The 20,732-nt window shown below is 38.8% G+C and overlaps 2 protein-coding genes across 2 annotated transcripts; both read right to left on the reverse strand.

Moving 5' to 3' along the window:
• Positions 1-2,495: 2,495 nt before the first annotated feature.
• LOC131788767 (polycomb group RING finger protein 5-B) lies at positions 2,496-19,441 on the reverse strand. The gene is made up of 10 exons (XM_059105859.2): positions 19,378-19,441; positions 18,479-18,590; positions 13,878-13,980; positions 12,101-12,156; positions 6,811-6,894; positions 6,328-6,463; positions 5,662-5,742; positions 5,203-5,338; positions 4,658-4,738; positions 2,496-3,814 (listed from the first exon to the last, which is right to left on the reverse strand). Exons 1-10 carry the CDS (start codon positions 19,390-19,392, stop codon positions 3,764-3,766), a joined length of 855 nt encoding a protein of 284 aa, XP_058961842.2. The 5' UTR covers positions 19,393-19,441; the 3' UTR covers positions 2,496-3,763.
• Positions 8,485-11,148, reverse strand: LOC131788766 (endoribonuclease ZC3H12A). Its single transcript, XM_059105858.2, has one exon. It carries the CDS (start codon positions 10,852-10,854, stop codon positions 8,746-8,748), a length of 2,109 nt encoding a protein of 702 aa, XP_058961841.2. The 5' UTR covers positions 10,855-11,148; the 3' UTR covers positions 8,485-8,745.
• Positions 19,442-20,732: the final 1,291 nt, after the last annotated feature.

The following is a 20,732-nucleotide window of genomic DNA, read 5'->3' on the forward strand; positions in this document are numbered from 1 at the left end:
CTAAAGCAATATTTAGATAAGAATTGACGGTACGAGAGAGGGATAATAGTATTATGTAAATCTTCAGTGAATATCTACAAAAGACAACTGAACAAACCTCAAAACACTGAAAGTGACACCGATGGTCATTAAAAATTTAAAACAGAATACATTTAGATCACAAACGTAAAATATTAAGGAAATTACGAAGGGCAACTGTTCGCCGCAAATGTCAGCCAAAATAAATCCTCATCCGTTTAATTTCGTGGGATATCGATTCGACCTACGTGAAGTATTATAAAGGTGTATCACAGCAGTAAATATCTCCAGCATAAACGGCTATTAATGATGTTTTTTCTTGAGTTCACTTTTTTGAGTGCCGCTGGGAGATGTTGTCCCGAGTGAGCTTGAATTAACATTAAGAGAAGTTCTAATATGTAAACACGTTAGTGTCTTAAACATGTCAGTGGAAGAATGACAAGTCTACTTTCTGTATTTTTCTACTAATTTTGAATGACACTCAACGGAAAGAAACAAATAACAATGCAAAATACACAATTCAAATTAAACAAAGTCGCTTGCTGTAGAACTCTTTTGTTTTAGCTCCGTTTGAGGCAACTGCACATAGTTTTAATTTCTTCATCACATTTTATGTTTTCCGAGTCCTCAAACTGACTGAAGCAATTTTCAGTTTCGTGTAGAAAAAATGCGCGTCAATGCACTTCTGTTGATTTTCGTGAGGCAGCAAATTATTCGTTTCAGGATGTGAGGGCACCATTGAGGGACTATGCTGAAATATGGAATAATATGAGACCATTTACGTGTCACATTTAAACATTCTAATAGCCTGACCCGTCATGAAGTTATCTGTCACTCAGGGGTAGAGAATCGGAGCTCCGAGTCCAAAGTTCTGGGATTTTATTACACAAGGGAACACATCTGTTTTCTTTGCCTCACGCTCGCAACGAGGTGAATGATATCTTTCTCTAAACCAATGCAGAGCTGAAAATTTAACATCTTCCTTCTGTGATTTAGGTCCCTTATGGAGCCGTAGATAATCGCTTTCAAATAGATTAAAACCACATGAATAATTTTTTCCTAAGAGAGAAAAATACCAATAAGATAAGAATTGATGGATAAAGAACGAGCAGGGTTTTCAGATAAGGGTGACTGACTCGGATTGTAAATCAGCCGAACTCGGAAAAAACCAAATCAACCTTTCACAATGGAAATCGTGACAGCATTTATACGTTCTCCTGTTGCTGTCAGGTTGCGTAGCAAAACAAGAGTTTCCAGAATAATTCAGATTTTAAAAATGGTTGTTTAAGTTTCCAAAGCCGACTTGAAGAAGTCGTCAATGTATTTCATTTTTCAACATCGCTGATTATCAACAAGGCAACATCATTTCTATATTCTTCGAAATCTCGGATTAAACGGGAAAGCGTTTGGTAGTTAGTGTCCGGTTAAATTATCGACAAAGAGCGGTGGTTGTAATTACATCTGTTGCCAAGTTGCAGCTGATCCTTTTTGCTATATCTAAAAAAACATTTACAACTGTGAGAAAAAAAAAACATGGCATTTTCAAAGGAGAGGAAAAAATCTTGATGCACGCATCTGAAACATGAAGAACCAGGAGGTTTGCCAAATTACCCTTCCTACGACTAGAAAAAAACTTGATGAAATCATTGTCAGTGAACAGAACTGCCTGGATAACCTTCATGTAGACAAGGAACCACACAGTTACATATCAGATACTTGGCCTCCTGATTGAACCAGGTATTTGTAGCCGATCGAAGGTTCATACTTAGGATAAGACAGACCTCTAAACTGTCATAGGCGATTACATCTGGTGAAAATCAATCAATCACAGCAGAGCATAATGCATCAAAATTTTTTCGTGCACGTAATTAGTCCTGCAACCTCATCGCCTGAGGAAGACTCGCAGCACGTAGTCGAAACGTCGCGATTGACATCGGAAGTGACGACATCATAAAAGGATAACAATTCATTGTGATCCAATAAATTTCATTTAGAAGATTGGGTATAAGATTATTTGCATGATCACAATCATTAAGGCCAAGGTTTGTTGGAAATTTGCATACTTCAATAACAAAAAAAAAACAAGTTCTGGGAACCGTACTATCTCCTCTAGGTGATTTTACATCTCAGTAAGTTTCAGAACTTTCAGCGTTAACACATTGATGACTTAAGTAACTCCAGCTTTCTTCTTAAAAACAACTAAAAATCTAGAAGTTAGGCGAAAACGGCATTATTTCGACTTTCTGCGCTAAAAGTATATCATACTGGTAGGACAAGAGTGAACAACTTCAATATTTTTTGGCAGCAGATAAAAAATTTCCTGCGCAAATCTGGAATCCACAGAAAACAAAACTGGATGCCATACTAAGTTTGGGGACCCATGAAAAATTTCAACATTCTATAGCTATTGCTACTTTCTTGTTTACAAAAAACCCTCACAGTTCAAGTAAACAAAGTATATACTGTAAACAATTTATTGATATCTTTATATTAGTTTAATAGTGGGTTTTTTTTTTTTTACAAAAACATTACATGCCCATATACAATATTTACAATATCTAATTGAGAAAAAACTAATATTGATTCGATCTTACTACATACGTCTGACATATTGGAACAGACAACGAGATACGATATTTAGAATCGACGTGCAGTTCCTTAATTGCTATCTCAAGATCAAATTCCTATTGTCGTTTAAAGAGAACAATGCTCTTAGAAATATATTTAGTCGAAAATAGAGCGCTTGGTTTAATAACCCGTACGAAAAGTTGCAGCTAACGTAACTCAAACTACCAAACTTCAAAACATAACAAACAAATAAATAAACAAAAGCCGCCGTATAAGCAATGAAACTATAAGCTGACAGGATTGAAAATTTCTTGTCAGCAAATGTAGGATTTCTCGAAGTTACAAAGTAAAACACAACGAGATTATGTAAAGAAGTTAACCATGTGCTCAACTCAGCGAACTGAACACCCTTCTTAAGTTCTTAACTTCCATCAGTGACCAAGACAGAATTTCTCCTTACAATATCAATACAATATCAAGCAGGCAAGTGATAAGAATATAGAAAAACATCAAATATGGCATTACTTGTTGATCCACTAGGAAATTGCCAAACTCACATCATATGAGTTGTATTGCAGCCAGTAAGGAGAATTACTGATGAAATCTCGGGAGTGAAAAGGTATCGCTGAACTGGTGGAGTTTCATTGCGGTAGTAAAAAGTTGGGGCCAGCAAATCGTTCTTCAAGAAGCGCAATTGGCTGGAAGGGGAAATCATTCAAGATGACGTTTCATCTATTACTGATTTTCAAGAAGACGTGAAAATTAGTCAACCCTACCAATTAGAAGCGTCATCAAGACTAGTTCGGATTGCCATTTAACTCGCAGGCTAAATCTTTTATAGAAAGGAGACTGGTTCAAGCCTCCTCCCTCCGCCCTTTTCAGAGGAAGATTAAAGTTTGGGTTTTTCCCTCTTTCTCTGAACTAATAAAATAAATAACTTACGATTTCTAAAGAAAAAACAAACTACATTGACCTTTAAACTGTAAACAGCTAATAATCAATAATGAATTGGTAAAGAGTGATGTGAAGTAAAAGAGAAATCAAGACAAACACTGGAGCTGGCCAATTTTTCTATTCTTGAGACTTGTTTGGTGAATATGGCTTGAATTTGTCTAAGAAGAGGTTACATGTTAATCAGAGTGTTCTCTGTTTTTAACTAAAATCTTTTATTCAATTGTCATAAAAAATCCAGTTTAGGTCGGTACTGGAGGGTTAAAATTGTACTGTCCTGTGAAAGGAGAAAAAAGTTAACAAAGTTATCTTTGGGAGAAAGTGTTAACTAGTTAAATGTATGCAAAGAGAGAAGCATTCACTAAAAAAACATGAAATGGTTGTCATCACGTCAAGACCATTCATAAAAAACAAGCTAACTGGTACAATAAATTGGAATTCTGTATTCTTATCTAAAAATCTCAAAAGGCGATCGCTGAAGCCAAATCCAGAAATTGCCTCGTAATTACATTTGACCTGACTGACACGATGTCGCAAAGATCTAAAACATATTCGGAAACGCGTTTCCCCTCAGCTATTTGTAAACAATGAAATTTTCGTGTGCGCAAAATGAGTAGCATTCAATATGGAGACGCTGTATAGATATTTCGCATTGACGATGCGAGGCGTCGATATCAGTGCACTGAGAACAAAACGAGAAAACATGCGAAATAGCTCGCCCAACAAGTCCTGGGCTGGGTTGTTGAGAGCTGGGTTAAGTTAACCCAGAATTAGTGTGAAATCTTATTTAAGATCTGAAAACTTTCAAAGAAAATTCAGTCTAGAATAAGGTTATTGGATGCTCTAAAAAGAATACAGAAAAAAGAGGCTTTTGAATAAAGGAATGAAGAAACCTGGATTAAAATTTAACCTTGGGTTTGCACAAATCGGCCTTCGAACAACTGGGTCCAGGAGATTGTGCACTAGCCTTTTCTACTTTTACGTGGTGTTCAATTAGCCAACCCTGTCTCACGCACACACAACACAATCTAACACGTGCATAGGATAATCCAAAAACCAGGCTCTCACAATGTACGACCATTATTTCAGAATAAAATTCATTTTGATGAGTTCTACTTGCCTTCACCCTCCATCTTGTCATGAAAACGAACTCTAGAGTGTGATCTTTACCCATGATTTCTCCGTTGCACATCACTTCAACCTGTTAAGGACAGCAATTAAACGCATTGCGTTTTTAAAATAAGGCCGTTTTTTTTTCTTTTAATCAAGTAAAAGGCAACTCTGAAGGAACCATGATATGTTTCTGATTCACACCATCAGTGGAAATTTAAGGAGCAAGATAATTTAACGAGAGGGCATAGGTTCGGCGAACGTGTAGCCAGACTGATTAACACTCTACTTCTCCCCAGTGTTTTGATACTTTATCATGTACGTAGGTGATGAGAGTAGATTGACTTATAAGCTGGAGAGCACTATATTGGTAAAATGCCAAATTCTCTAAAACTATTTTATTGAGCAAATGTGAAGCATCTAAGAGGAAGATTTGCCAGTTATTTAGCGGAAGATCACTGACGAACTTTTGAAGTTTATTTAGCGGAAGATCACTGACGAACTTTTGAAGTTTACTGCTTAGTTGTTTTCCAAGGTCAATAGCCAATTTTATACCTGATCGACAGCTGAAAGATTTAACTTGAGCTTTAGATATTTCTTGATGTGACCGATTGTTGTTCTTGACGAGCATCTGATGTATTTCCTAACGAGTTCCCACATCGGACCATTTAAATTCGACTCTTCTCTGGATCTATAAAAAGAGCAACTACAGTTAGTGAGATTAAAGAAAACAGAATGATAGATATCAGGCAGATATTCTGTTCCCGCAATGAAACCAAATAGGCTATCTATCCGGGGAGGAGTGGTGGGAGAGGGTATCGTCCTTGAAATTCTTAGCAAGGGTGTGCCGTCCCTTCTTCAAGTCCTCACCCTGTATCAGACCAAAACATATCATTTTCCACACCCAAGTTGAGACTCGCCCTCCACAATCAAAATGAGATATTTTACTCCGCAGTCCGCCCACATATGGCGATTTTACGTTTTTTTTTAAAAATACAAGATAGTTTTTTGCACCTTTCGGATAGTTTCTGGGATTCCATGTTTCCAGAGTCAGGTTTTGCTTCGCCGCATTCTGATCCATCATCGATACAGTCCCTGCAAAGGTGAAAACAGAGTTCGCGTGATTGCTCAATAGATATAAATGGGATTGGATGAATTGGAAGTAACAGTGGACTTCTATAAGGTGGCTCTTCATGTTCACTGTTTCCAACTCCATCTCGCTTTTGTGAAGGGAGGAGGACCTGAGAGCCTGAAGAAAAACTCTAAGATCTTGGACAAGAACCTGAAACAAGCTCAACTCCTCGTTTGGAGAATCGAACTCGGGTCGTTTCAGTAAGAACTGCCATAAGGGCGACTATCAAAGGTTAAAAATGAGATGAGAGAAATAATAAGGAAAAAAGAAGCCAAGAGCAATTACGTTACTTAAAAGATTTCTCCGGACTAGAAAAGAGTTTCCCAGATAGAGGTTTCTCTTCAACTAAAGTAACAGATGCCAAATTATGAGAAGAATGTCTTAAATCTAAATCAACGTTTATGCCCCTTGAACGAGCGTGTGTCACAAAGAAGAGGTTCCTCTATACTCCTAGTATTAAACAACTTAAGTTGTTCATGCAATCGGAGTGAATCACTTTGTGTTATGAACTCATAGTCTCAGAAACAAGGTATTGCCCAGTAAAATACCTGAGATATTGAAGACAGACACCAATCTGTGGATCGTCTCTGTGGAAATTGTGTTTACCGTCCGAGTCATCTGAGTGTTGCGGCTTACGTGACAGGCTTCTGTATTTCTTATGAGGAGGTTCATCTGTCAATGAGTCTAGAGTGACCGAGGAGAAAATTATTTAACCCTTTATCTCCCAGATCAAATTTTAAATTCTCCTTATTGTCAACCATACAATTCTTATAATGTTAGTACAGAGAATTTAGTATTGGATCAACAAATTATCCTCAAATTGATATTTTTCTTTATTCTCATCACTTATCTGGTTGATATTGAATTAATATTGTAAGGAGAAATTCTGTCTTGGTCACTCATGGGAGTTAAAGGGTTATGAAAGGTCAGATTCCTTGAAATTAAGATTCACGTCTTTCATCGTGCTCAATTACGATGAAAGGATTAACAAAAAGCCCCTCCAAAACTGTTGTTTGTTTCAAAAAGAGTACCTTTGTGCCTGTTTTTAAGCAAGCCTATATCCTCCTTCCCTGATCGCACGTTTTTATTGAATTCCTCTAAACGACACCTTTCTCCTGTTTTAATAAGAACAGACAGAAATCAATAAATTAGTTTAAAGGCAGTCAACAAATAGACGGTCACCCAGAGAAGCTTAATAGTTGTTGTTACGAGTATGGGACAAAGATGAACATTTTGAGACCGCGTAAGAATTCGAACTTCAGACCTTATGAGAATGACGGCCTGATGTTTTACCAACTGTGCCACTGATAATTTGGTAGCGAACTGGACCATATACAAGGTTTATAATTATGAATATTTAATTTTTTCCACATAGCTGAATCAGCATTCTCAGACAACTACAATTATGAATATTTAATTTTTTCCACATAGCTGAATCAGCATTCTCAGACAACTACAAAACGTCTAATGGGAAAGCTGACGTGTTAATTTCACCATTATGGTATTGATGGTCTCAGAACCGATCACAATTTCAATTGCTCTCTCGTGCGCATTATCATGAAATAGTAAAAAATGATAAGACGGATTGTAATGAAACCGCTGAGAGGCGTAAAACGGAAATACTAAGCAAATGGTGAGGGAATCTAAACCGCAGAACCTTGTGATATAAGCCCCCCTCCGAGATAATACTCTCTCGAGGCAAGTGAAGGACAGGACTTCACCTAGGTTTAAAGGCTTTTAAAGAAATGATATTTGAGCTTAGAGCTGATAGCGCTGAGGGGATATATTGAGGTGATATAAAATCTTCGTCTAGGGTCAAGATATTCAGCCTGTGAAGAATAATAAAATGCACAACGCAAAGAGTAAAAACCACTAATTAATACGACAAGTAACCGAGTTTTGAGGTAAATCGGAAAAAAAGATATCGGGTTACAACTAGGCGTCCTTGGACCTTTTCTTCCAATGCAATAAGAATAGATTCCGCTCGAGGAAGGAAGCTGCAGTTGTGTCAATCCAACTGACTGCTGAGCAAGCATAAATATCACGAAGATACAGGATACCCATCACAGCTTAGCTGGATGTCTGTCGGTTAAATGTGACAAGGGCTTAAATTCAATAGCGAGTTTCTGATTTCCTAAAAATATCTTCCTCGAGCCAAGCAAGTGCCACATTTTTTTCTTTGAGAACAACTTAACTGCGTAGTTCCTTAACACGTAAAGCCGGACGATTCAATTTCAAAATCGAAAGCGGAAGTGGGACTCTTTGGATTCAACTACTCGCCAGACTGAAGATATTGTTTTATTGACCGCGTTTTGCGTTTCTTGAAGAATACGGATCTCTTAACCGAAAGCACGCAAAAACTAAGTACTATGCTACACGAGATACGTTGATATAACAAAGATTTCGCAAACAAGAGAGCAGAATTCTTTCAATTTCCTAACCGGAACAATTTGAAAAGGCTTGAAGTCAGATTGACGTCAAAGTAATTAGGACATGCGAGCTAACACGTATTTTTCAAGAACCAGAAGACGAGGAAAAAAATTTATAATGTTTCCGATGTGGTTGTTGAAACATTCTGGGATAAAATGACCGTTGTATTGACAAACCACCCTAACTACAACATCTCAAAATTAACCACAGTTCTCCCAAAGTGGAAGAAATAATGAAAAGAGTACGGTAACAAAAGAGTATATTGTGCAATCAAATAAGACTCTTCATCAGGTTTTTATTATTGTAGAGTTATGATACAGTTTGAAAAGAGATTATGCACATTACAAAGGAATCAAAGAGGTGAAAGGATGAGAATATATACATGGGGTAAATCTGTTAAAATTTGTTGAGTATTGTAGCGCTTTTTTACATCTCGCAATATTCGAAGCGGTACTCAAAAATATTAAACAGTCATTGATATATGTATTAATTTAAAAGACACTCGAGTCTATAATATTTGAATTCACATAGAGATTTTAGTTCTCCAATAAAAGATGGGCTAATTTGTTAATATCCCGCTCTCGAGGGTTATCGCGCAGAATGCGTTCTAATTTATTTTCATCGTCACAGATGGCCCTAAGCCTTTCTATTTCCTCTTTGCTGAGGGATTTGTTTTCTTTGTTGCCGTCAACCTGATCCCCAGAATGCCTTTGTCCCTGAAAATTTCCTTTCAAGGGCGGAGGAGGCTCGAAATAACAGTACGTTGGATTCCCCTGTGGATATCCCATTGGCGGTGACGGTGCATAATGTGCAGGAGTACTATACGGGGATGAAGGCCATGGTGCTGCGAGCGGTGGAAATTGGTTCATATCGGGAGGATACATGGGAGGCGCATAGTCAGGAATTACCGGATGATGATGGTCCGCGTAAACATTTCCACCGTAAAACCCGCGGGGGTATAAGGGTCCCTCGCGACTATTAATGTAGGAATTCTTATGCGAAGGTACACCGCGGGCTGAAATGCCACGAGACAAAGTGTCATTGGGACGACCTGGATGATTGTCAACTTGGGACTGGAAACTGCCTCTTGATTCTAATACCAAAGTGTTCCTGTTACAACGCTGTGTAGACAAAGTAATCGGGGATTGAGTTGTAATATTAAGTTCCCCTGTACCGTTCGTTTGGTGTTCAGTTATCTCGGGGGAGATTTTGATAGAAGCTCCCCCGTGTTGCCGCTGTGTGTCCCTTTCAGGGTGGTAGTATTTGCAACGATTGCCAAAAGTGCAGTTCTTTAGGTACGGGCATATTTTTGGGTGAGTAGCAGACCCTCTTCTAAGAAAATCATTCAGCGAGGGCCCTCTCCTTCCCAGAGGATCGTCGGGAGGCATAAAGCGATCCCCCACAAAGGTGTACATCAGAGTGCGCTGTTCAATTGTCTCTTTCCATCGTGGGTTTTCTTCAAGGAGGTCTCTGAAATTGTCATTGGAAACAATTATTCCCCCATTTTGGTCCGCCAAATCTACCGTATACTTGTCATCGTAACACACGATGCGACGGTTACCATTTGACCTTGATGGAGTAAGCTTCAAAATTTCTTGGCTAAATAAAATGTGCAGTACTTCCTGGTTCATGATCGGACTGTCTTGGCTACATTCTTCTGTTCTCCACATGGGTACAAACACAGTAATGTCTTTATGTCCTCTCCGCTGAAAGTATTCCACGCAAATTTGTATCCCTCGACACGAGAACACTCTTTGGTTGCCATGACTCATTGCCACATTGCTGCCATCAATCACGATGGGCCGCAAATTATCAGAGGGGACCAGCCTAGTTTTTTCTGGAACGTAATGATACTCTGGTCTTCTAGGGGGACTGGCGGGAGGGCCTCTAGCGAGCAGATTACGACGCATTTCTGTCGGTTGCAGAGGTGGCGCCACACAATTTCCTCGAACAGAACCAGGAAGCGAAGTCGTGTCCTCTGGAGCGGTGCCAAGCTGCTGCGCAGACGCCGTGTTCTTAACAAGTTCCTGTAACAGTTGATTAATATTGATCTCTGTTCCGAATGTTTTTATGACTGCGTCGATTTCTTTGTCTGTGTAGTTCAGTTTATACGCGAATTCCCTCATGGAAGGCGGAATATCTGTTGCAACTGACGTAGAACGTTCTGGAATGTTCACGGCAGAATCCGATACAACGGCAGGGTCACATTTTCTCGAAGCGACGCCAATTTTAGCTTCTTTCTTGAAATTCGCGATATGTCGCTCAATTTCAGAGACTGCCAAGACTGTGACTAAACTATCATCACTTTGGACGTACACCGTTGTGTCATTAAACGACAGTACTGCGCCTGTGAGCTTTTCAACCTCCATACCTAGATTCCCGCTCCTTAGCTTTTCACACAGGCCGAAGGGCGCTTCTATAAGGTGCTGACTAGTGCCACATAGAGATTTAATGTAGGTCTGTGCCTTCCTCTGAAGTTCTGCGTCGTTTCCTTGAAGGCAAATCCATCGTTGTCCACTCTTCTGATCGTTCGCTTTGAGTGTGACATCGACGTTGAAAAGTGACCGTATTTTTTTGATATTCTCCTTCACAAGCGGAATCTTTTCCTGAAGTACGACAAATTCGATAGGCTCGTGCTTATCCATCGTAACTGAAGGTGGATTGAAACCTTTGCGGATAAGTTATTTCATGCGCGATTTACTCTTCGAATGCATCGGAGTCTTACGTCTTCCTTTTATAAATCGAAGTGAAATTTGAGTTTGGCTAAGAGGGAAAATAAGGAAGTTTTCTGCCTATTTATATCAGCCAATCAGGCGAACGGACGCAAAGGGGGGTTTCCCCGATGTCGAATCCAAACGTCTTCCGGTGTTTTCAAGTTCAATCTTGCAATTATGCAAATCAAAACAACAGCTTCAGCAATAATACAGCTGGTTTGTTTTTGGTTGATTTCATAAGGTAAAATGTTCGATATGTTGTCGAGAAAATCCAGCAAAGTAACATTCAGTTTCCCAATACTTCTGTTTAACAACGACTAGGTTGTGATAATTGCCTTTCTTAGAAATCGATCTTCACGCTCTTGGAAATGCGAAAGCGGGAGGTTTTCGAAAAGCTGTGGCGACGATTCCGCGAAACTGTTTTAGAAAGTGAAGGGGACGCTTTCAACAGTCACCAGCAAACATAGTAACAGGATATGATTCATAATGTCACGCCATCCCAATCAGTCTGTAGGCGGAATCACAAATTTGCTTGACCACTCAACCGTTTAAAATAATAACAGGGGAAGTCGTTTCTATTTTTAAGTAAACAATGTAAGCGTCACAATAAACAGCCTCAATGCAAATAAGGACCCGAGAAGCTCCTGTTTTCGTGATCCTCGCTGAAAGGGAAAACGAAACTGCTCACTTCCTTTGTAGGGTTGCTAAGAAACGGGAAGAACAAGGAACACCTATGAAGCTGTTGTGTTAACGCTAAAAAATTCTGAAATTCGATCGTTTGATCGAAACTGCAAAGCAACTTAAAATCTGGGGTTTTATTCGATTGAAAACTGAGAACGCTGATGGTGAGAAGACGTTTCGTGTCGAGGAATAGTTTCGTTATTATGTAACGATACCAAAACTTCCCACAAGGAAAAACATTAGAAACCTAGCCTTGAAACTACGATAATTTCGATGAAAACAAAGGTACATTTCTGAGAAATTCAGAGGTTTGGAAGAAACCATGCGCTGGTGGAATGAAAAATACTTGCTTTTCCATGGTGCACGTTGCGTAAAGAGATAAAAAAGCGCGGGAAAAAGCAGAAAGTGGAGAAGTAGAAGGGAAAGGGGAGCTGATAGCAGGAAGAAAATGAAGTGTCGAAGGATATAAAACGCACAAATTTACATAATTCCTTACTTTCTTGTAGTCCTGGCACCAATTTGAAGATAATATCCTCTAACATTTGGTCTGATCTGCATAAAAAGAGAAGAAATTTGAGAATATGATCTGAGTAAATATCTCAAAGTGAGCTCAAATAAAAACATACGAAGAAAAAGAGCTCAGCCCCAAAATCTCGATCGCCAGGATGAGTTGAACAACGCGAGCAGGTATCTCGAGACGAAGCTCAGCTTAGGTTAGCCTAACCCTAGCCACGACATTTTCTCAAAACATTTTACTGGGCTGAGAAGACTTCGAATAATTTTGTTGGAAGAAAGAAGTTTCCCAGATTAGAGTAAATTATTAATGTATTTATATGTGGAACGATATTATGTTTATTTCCAAGTTGAAAGTCGGTATGATATATTTTGCTCACAATCTTCTTCCTTTTTGGCTGATACACCTGATAAAATTCTCCGTGAGCGTGAAAAAGCTTTGAAGACGGTTGAGATCAAGACAAATAAACAAGGCACAAATTAGTGATGCTTTCATTCAAATTCTGTCTGACCAGGAAAACCCATAACCAACGGATATCCTTTGATTGAAACCCACACAAAGGCAGAGAGGTAAAAACTAGTTTCGCACACAATACGATCTCCGTCACAAAAAGGAACTTTCTTGAGGGCAGGCAATTAAACGACTTCCGCAAAAAAAATTAGCTGTAACTATTTATATGCCAAAATACGCACTTTATAGGGGGAGGCATGTAATAGATGTCCAAATTTAAGCAGATTTACTGAGAATGATGATGTATAAAGAAAGATGATTTTATCTAGGTTTCCAGCCTGTTAGGTTTCAAGGTCAGCTATCTAATCAGTAAATCTACTCTTGACTAATACTAAAAGAGGCCCTAATAACCGTTTCTCTCGCCCATGCTATTTCGTATTAGACTGTCCAAATTCTGTTTCTAACAAAGCTGTGTTACATGGCTAAAGCTGTGGCATGTTTGCACACTGAACGCTCCTATCTCAGGTGTAAAGTGCTGACAGGCGGTCACGCTTCAACGCTCAATAGGTCGATTTGAATTTTCAGTTGTACAGCAAGGGTGTGGATTAACTACTCAGACGAAAGCTGATTAGGTGTTATTTCAATCGACGCTTCATAAGGGTGATTTTGCCCATGTAAGGATGAAAATAAGAATGGAATTTTCTAGATCGAGCTGTTTTTGGCCGTTCTCGTATTTTCCTCATTTACAAGTTACGTCAGTTGAGAACGGCGTACTGAATTAGATTTGTTTCAGTTCTCCAATTTATTCTCAGCTGAAACCATACCCACTGGTGCAAAAGAGTTCGATGTACTTTCACACACCACAGGTAGAATTCAACTGAAAACTAGAGCAAGGAGAGTGGTAATCCAAAGTTTTTTACTTTTTATTGTCCAAATATTACAGAGCCAAAGAGAATCAAGAGACAGCTGAGCTCGTGTGCACTACTTGTCAAATTAATTTCCTATACGCGAGTTAGGCGGATAAACCAATACGTCTACTTCCTGGTACTTTCCCGGCATGGAAAGCGAAGGAGGGGAGTACAAATAAGAAAGGAGTAAATAATGGAAACAGTGGGAGTTTCCCTCGTCACCCAATTTACGCCTGTTGCTATGCCTGGTTAATCACCACCAAAAGTGGAAACAGCTAGTTATTCCTACTGTGGGTTGGGGCAATAACACTTCAAAAACTAATAAAATCAAGGTCTAGCCGAATATTTTTAAAGTTCCTGTGGGGAAAGTACATCACCGTTTTGTACAAATACTGTCCTACCTTAGCATCTCAAATGGGTTGGTTTCATGAATAACCGTGGAACACTTCGGGCAGATATTTTCCTCGTTGTCTTGAAGATTCTGCACAATGCAACTTCTGCAGACTGACAAGACAGAACAACATAATCAAAGACTGTAGATCGTGCATATGTCTGAGTGAACAAAGAAAATGCGGCCTGCCTAGGTGTAGCCGTAGACCCTTGCCCGAAGTAAAATTGAGATTACCCTGGTCCCCTACCGTAGCGGGTAAGACGCTAGACGGGTATCAAAAGAAAAGAAAGAAAACATCCTCCTTTTTCGGAGAAGGAGAGTAGGTTAAAATTTGTAAGGCTTTAATGAAGTTGAGACAACAACGTATTCTCTCAGGAGAAGACCAGATGTTGCCAGTACTGATGTATTTGTAAATTGAAGGGGGGAGTTGTATAGTCATCGCTTTTGATGGTTTGGGTTGACTATAAAGATAGTCACCAGGATCAGCGATTATAGAAAAGGAATCAACAGCAGAATATATGGCATCATTGTGGATAGTTTCTGTTTATGAGTTCTAATAGCTACAGGCACTGAGGAGTTTATTACCAAAAAATATTTTTCTTGGAAAACATGGTTCAAACCTAGTAGTGAGGTTCTAGCAATTCCTCGAATTCCGTTATATATATTTAATGAAGTAATTATTGCTTTCCTAGAAAAAAAATGTTTCCCTCATCAGTGTTTGCGGAAACGCATGTGATGGGCGGAAACTCCCCCAAAGGGTTATGAAAGTATTATGTAACACAACTAGGAGAAATTAACTGTTTTCTCGGAAAAAAATTATATCTAGTCTCTGAAATCAGACGACTCCCTGGAAAAAGTAAAGTTTAGCAGTTACTGAGCCGTTCCTTAGAACAGTTTGTAAATTAGAATGGTACAACATCAAAGAGCAAAGCTTTCCGATGGTGGGTCATGAATACTCCAATGTACATTTAATAAACACTTTAATATAATTAACGGGCTTCCTGTCCTTTGCTGTTGTCCTAAGGTTGCCATGAGTTCCCTGCAGCTCAGTTGTTAAGTATGATTTTCCAGTAAGTTCCGTCACAGACCTCAAACGGTCAGCCTTTCAAATCAAAGGGTCAGCCTTTCAAATCTTTAATCGAAACCTTTATTGTTTTTTCCCGATTGGTCTCACACAAAAGACTGAGAGAGTCAATCTTCACATCCCTTTTGATTGTGTTATTTCACTGTTGGGTATGTTACTCCCTCCAACGAAGGAAAGGCGAGGAGATCAGTCACTTGCCCACCCCACACCCCCCTTCCCAGCAATAAAGGGAAATGAAAGCGCAAATTTCCAAGGAAGAGGAAAATCAAAATACTATATTGTCTTTCAAAGATACCAAAATGCCTCAGAAATTAAGCTGAATGTCGTAAATAACAAGACGCAACTTCTCTTCCTCTTTTTTGTTTTCCGTCCCAAATTAATGTTTTCATTTTCGCTTTCATATTTGGCGCATGGACGTTCTACAACAAGTAATTGACGCCAGCGGACGACCAAAATTTTTAAAACATGCGTTGTTTGGAATTTCGAGTGAATCTTTATCCAGTTTTCATCGCACGCTATCATGTTTTTTTTTAGAGGTAATGAGGTCTCGGACCGAAAGCCCCGAAGGCAATCGAAAATCTTTGATTACAGTTGTAACACGAGCACTGGAAATCATTATGGGTCGGAAAAGAAGAAAGAAAAAAATTGAAGACAGGATAATTCATAATCCCACATCCTTATCCAGGACTTTTGATAACAAAATACTTGAGAACAAACATAAATTGGCAATTTTTCACCAAATTTATTCCGCACCCGTATTTAAGACTACACCTGCTGCTACCACAGAAAATGGGACAAATCCCTCTTAAGAGGATTAGAAACTGCTAGAGCAAACACCAGATGAAGCTCGTCGAAATATTATCCACATATTCTCAGAAAAGGGCACTAAATCCGATGACACTTTCGAAAGCGTCGGCTAAATATATATGAATGAGTTTAAAAACACCCGAGTAAATTTACTTGAGAAACAGAAACTGTACATTCAGGAAGACTGCTGACAAAGGAAGATCTTTTATATTTCATTTTTCATCGTCAAATTTAAGTCATTCGCTGAAAAAATAGTTCGAGGTTATTCACTCATTTTCAACCTTATTCGCGGATAAATGCACTGAGTAAAACTAGGAGAATATAAAGTATCCTCTCTTGTTAAAACTCATCATTTATTTGCTGAACAGCGGTGTAGTGCATGATGGTTTAAACATTCTTGTAATCTGTTTGACTTGAAAACTCTTGACTCTAACAATTGCGTTTCTCTAACAGCGCCAGAGAAACAGAAATCTTGCAGACATGGTTGATGTTTCTTTCTGTTGCCTCGATTTCACACTTATAGAGGCGCGCACGTTTCCACTTTGTTTCCTTTTTGTTTTACATTCTCCAGTTTGTTTGGAAACAAAAGATCCCTCACCGCTACGTACAATAAACTTTTGTAATATCTGATAAAAACGAGACACAATAAGATTATTTATTTTATCAATCAAGTCGTCAAATAGAGAAAGGCAATTAAAATGGTATTCATTCTCTTCATGAGGTCTTTTAACGATGAGTTATGATGATATTTCATTGAAAAAAGCATAGTTTTTAATTTGGATCTGTACAGAAAAAAACGAAATTTCACTCCAGTACAGCGTAGTTTCTTCTCTCTTCTCTCACGTGTGATAATAGAAGGTAAAATGTTTTAAGTAATTATTTCTTATTAAGTTTTAATTGCTCCGCCAAAACAATGTGCGCTGTGATGTTTTCTATTGTAGTGAAGGTGCCCCTTTTTCTTCATCAGACTCAGAGTTATTCAGCAGTTTTGCCTTTAACCCTTTAACTCCCATGAATGACCAAGACTGAATTTCTCCTTACAATATCAATACAATATTAACCAGGTAAGTGATGAGAATAGAGAAAAACATCAATTTGGGGATAATTAGTTGATCCAATACTAAATTCTTTGAATTAACATTATAAGAATTGTATGGTTGACTGTAAGGAGAATTGTGGGAGTTAAAGGGTTAAATATGATGCACTCCCTTATTATTGATGGCTTAACACCAGGGTCATAATCTAATGAAAGGATTTCGTTTTGAGGAGATAAAGAATTGTTAAGCCAGTCGACATGCCTCCGCTTGACCTGTCTCCCCCACGGAGAAATTCAATAACAGAAAGACGTAACGTTTTCCTCTTGTTTGGGCTGAATTTCTACCCTCAAACGAAGACCACCTAAATAATTTCCGGGAAACGTAAACGTCTGTTTATACAATTGAGCGCACCGGAAAGGTTACAATTTTTGACAGTCGAGGAATTAATTTCTTAAAGATTTGGCCTGAGATCACTTAAAAACTGAAGCATCTGAGCAACGGAACGAATTATCATTTTTGCAGGGTACGTAATCTACCTCATGTTTAAAGGTTGACCTTGAAAATGCCTAAAATTGTTTATAAGTTAGCTCGAAACGAAGTCTTATGAAACTGTATTGATTTTATGCAACAGCAAGCCAGTCCTAGCCTTAATCTAGTGAATACACGATGTTTACATTAATGATAACGTTATCGCACTTTGTTATCGCATTGTTCAGCCTTGAAAGACGACATTAGGCCTTCCTGTTGTGACTTGTGGAGTGCACTTCACAAATGAATGAAATTAATCTCTCGTGGATAACTTGAAATCACTCTGCGCCTTTGTCAATACCACTGGCAAGAAAGAAAACGTTTACGGTGTTCCTAGTCGCCGCCGATTTCGCTTTATGGTGAAACAAGGATTTCATAACTTAAAATTCAAGATTATTTGTACAAACAAATACAAAACCGCAGGGGTCTCATTAAAATTGTACAATTTTATCCCAGCAGGGAGTCTTCCCGTTTCAAATGGCGACGAAAATTAATAATGCCGCGAGTTTAGCCACAAATAAACCACAAATCTTGGGATTTCCCGCTGAAAAAAAAAAGTGCGCAAAAGGTTTTCGAGGAGAATACTACCGAAATAATATTTAACGTGCTTAGTATGCAAAACGAAGCTACCTCTTTAAAGTAAATGTTCTTTAGTTGAAAGTAATTAAATTTAATCACGCTCTGTGAAGTGCGAAAGAAATCGCTTGGGACCTGTCAACCGGTTGGCTTATTTCGTGAATAAATCGGGCTATTCGATAATTGGCCAGTGTGAAAGACTAATTTTTCAATCTTTGGCTCGCAGACTCTCTCCCGAGGACGAGATTGTGCGAAGAATAGAAGACAAAAGCCTCTTCGCATTGTCTACGCGCGTGCCACGCAGAATGACAGCGTGTTATTTATAAGCGTCTAAATGCTTGGCGTCACTGAGTTAAACTAATAACAAAATAAATAGAGTTTGACGAGCGTGCATAATAAATGAACATCTGGCCGGCCTTGGGGCATAACAGCAGAACGGAATTGCGATCCTGACCAGTTTCCAGAGCTGTAATCCCTGGATCTTTCAACGCCCAAGGGCGACCATTGAAAGATCCTGTCGACATGTGAGGATTTTAAAAAAGTAGTCATACACACATCCCTACTACTGTTTCTACCTACATGTGTGTAAACACTCGGCAATGGTTGTTGGCTTGATCAAATATCCCTTGCATAGTTCACACGTTATGAACGGGTTCAACTCTGCAATCTTGATCCTCTGCTCCTTGTTGGACTAACAAGAGAAACAAGTTGTTTAGCAAAGAACAGTGGTAGTCTAATAGGAAAGCCCTCACCGAGATTGCTGTCCATTTGGATCTCGTGCGCTCCTATCTCAATAGCTTTTCAATGATTGATTAAAAAGTGTTAAAACCTCTTCTCGTCATCACCAATGATCTTTGAAAGTGAGGGGTGCCGAGATTCAAACAAAAACCTCACGCCCGCCGTAAGTTCATCTGAATTTGTGTCAACAGTGCAACTGGCAGTTAAGCGATTCTTTCAAATGGCTAATAAGTTTAAATGGTTTTCTCTGTTCTAATACTGCAGTTCTTATTTTAGAGGGCCTATAAATGACAAGAAATGAAGATCATTGGTGTTAAATATCGGTACAGCTCGCCTTGCCATGTCACATCAAGTTATCTGCTCCTTGTGTTAAAGAGGATTTCTCCTTTCCGTACAGATGTCATCCTACCTTGGATCTGAACTCGATACTGAACAGAACACTTGATGTGATTGTTTTTGCTTGCAATTCAGAACTCGCCCTAGTTCAATCAAATTAATAAATGCTATTTATGAGGTTGCCCCTGATCTAGTTCATTCAACGCATGACTAAACAAGAAGTCCGCCGGATCAGACCAACGGTTGAATCCGGGCAGTCAATCGTCTTACTCGGAAAGGTCTGAATTGGCTGGTTTTCACACGCCGATAGGTTGTGTTACACGGCAGATAAGCCTTCGTTGAATGTTCTTCAGGCAAGTATCCTTGCTTTGAGTGAAATCGAGAGAGTCTCAGGGAATACTTACCCGAAGAATTGCCATTTCAGAGCGAAGAGATTCAGGCCCACCACGATGAACAGATATTGACAAATCTTTTATCACGCTCTGTGGATTGCGGTTTCCTTTGTTAGAAAATCCCGGATGAGAAGTCGAGTGTTTATTCGCTTAAATGTGTTTCCTTTGCCTGGTAGGAAGCTCCTCATTAACGTAAATCGCCTCCGGTAAATTATCTTTACAAAGCCGGTTTAACAAATATCATTCTTTTTCAATTCTGAGCCGTCCACAGTTCGCGTGCTGTGAGCACTGAAGAGCCGACCACCCTGTAGAGAAACATGTTGCAAAATTAACATATACCCCGGCTTTGATTTGTCTCATTTATGTAAGAGCAAAAATGGCACGAGTAGATTCTGTCAAACGTGACATATGGTGTTTCCATAAAGCGGTTTATCATACCTTATCTAAACATTCCCCAATTCTCACGCGTAAACTTGAAGATTGAGCGGAAGAATATCAACTCAAAATGCAACACTGTATTTACAAAATTTATATACAATCATACAAATTGTGTTAGTATCCATTGAATCCAGATGAGGAGTTGTCAATCGTTGTCTTCAAATAAAGATCGAAAACCCGGTTCGCCATTTTTCAATAGTACAGACGAGGGCTGAAGTGTGCGAAGGAAATTCTATTAAACAAAGTAAAGTCCTCTATTCAAGATAACGAGAACAAAAACCTCCAGCAAGAAGTCTATAACTATTTGGCCTTAAGAATAAATGTAAGTTGAACGAAGAAGGTATCTCAGACCTCAGTTTCAAGCTCTCCCTTTTAAGGATGGTAATACAGGAAGTTATTGAATTTGAATCACGTCGTCTGTGTGAAAGAAATTATAGTGTTTTATGCCATTGTATCTCGTCTCACTCCTGTTGGAGTATCTCATTAGTTTTGATTATACTGGGCGACTTCTATAATCATCGTAAAACGTGAAAAATACATGAAAAGTGATTCATTTTTGTGAGTGAGTAAATTGTCAGTAAGTCGGTGCCCTTTTTTCGCCTTTGTTTGAGTAGTCCAGCAGTTGTAATTCAAACACTCGACATTAAAACAACAGCATGCTAAGACTTGTCTTTGTTATGAAAATATTATCAAAGAAAGGAAACCACGGGTGTAATATGGCGTATTATGAATTTATATACCATTTGTAACCATGGAGAAAATGGACGATCAAGGTGAGAATGCGTTCAAATAGATTTCATTAACACGGTACAAAATTTCCCTAGTTGTATTCGTCAACATTCCCTCATTGTGTGACACGACGGGCATAATTGTTTTTGTTTTTTTTTATAGTTTTTCAGAATCATTCGAGTGGATTTTTGTGGTCGATT

Source organism: Pocillopora verrucosa, chromosome 1 (assembly GCF_036669915.1).
Source record: "Pocillopora verrucosa isolate sample1 chromosome 1, ASM3666991v2, whole genome shotgun sequence".
NCBI classification, from domain to species: Eukaryota; Metazoa; Cnidaria; class Anthozoa; order Scleractinia; family Pocilloporidae; genus Pocillopora; species Pocillopora verrucosa.

What these genes read in the sequence shown, in the direction of transcription:
- LOC131788766 (XM_059105858.2), bottom strand. Translation starts at nt 10,854, where the DNA reads ATGGATAAGCACGAGCCTATCGAATTTGTCGTACTTCAGGAAAAGATT.
- LOC131788767 (XM_059105859.2), bottom strand. An exon ending in TGCCGAGTGTTTACACACAT is followed by an intron (nt 13,981 to 18,478) that starts GTAGGTAGAAAC and finishes CTGTCTTGTCAG; the next exon opens with TCTGCAGAAGTTGCATTGTG. An exon ending in GCTTAAAAACAGGCACAAAG is followed by an intron (nt 6,464 to 6,810) that starts GTACTCTTTTTG and finishes CGGTCACTCTAG; the next exon opens with ACTCATTGACAGATGAACCT.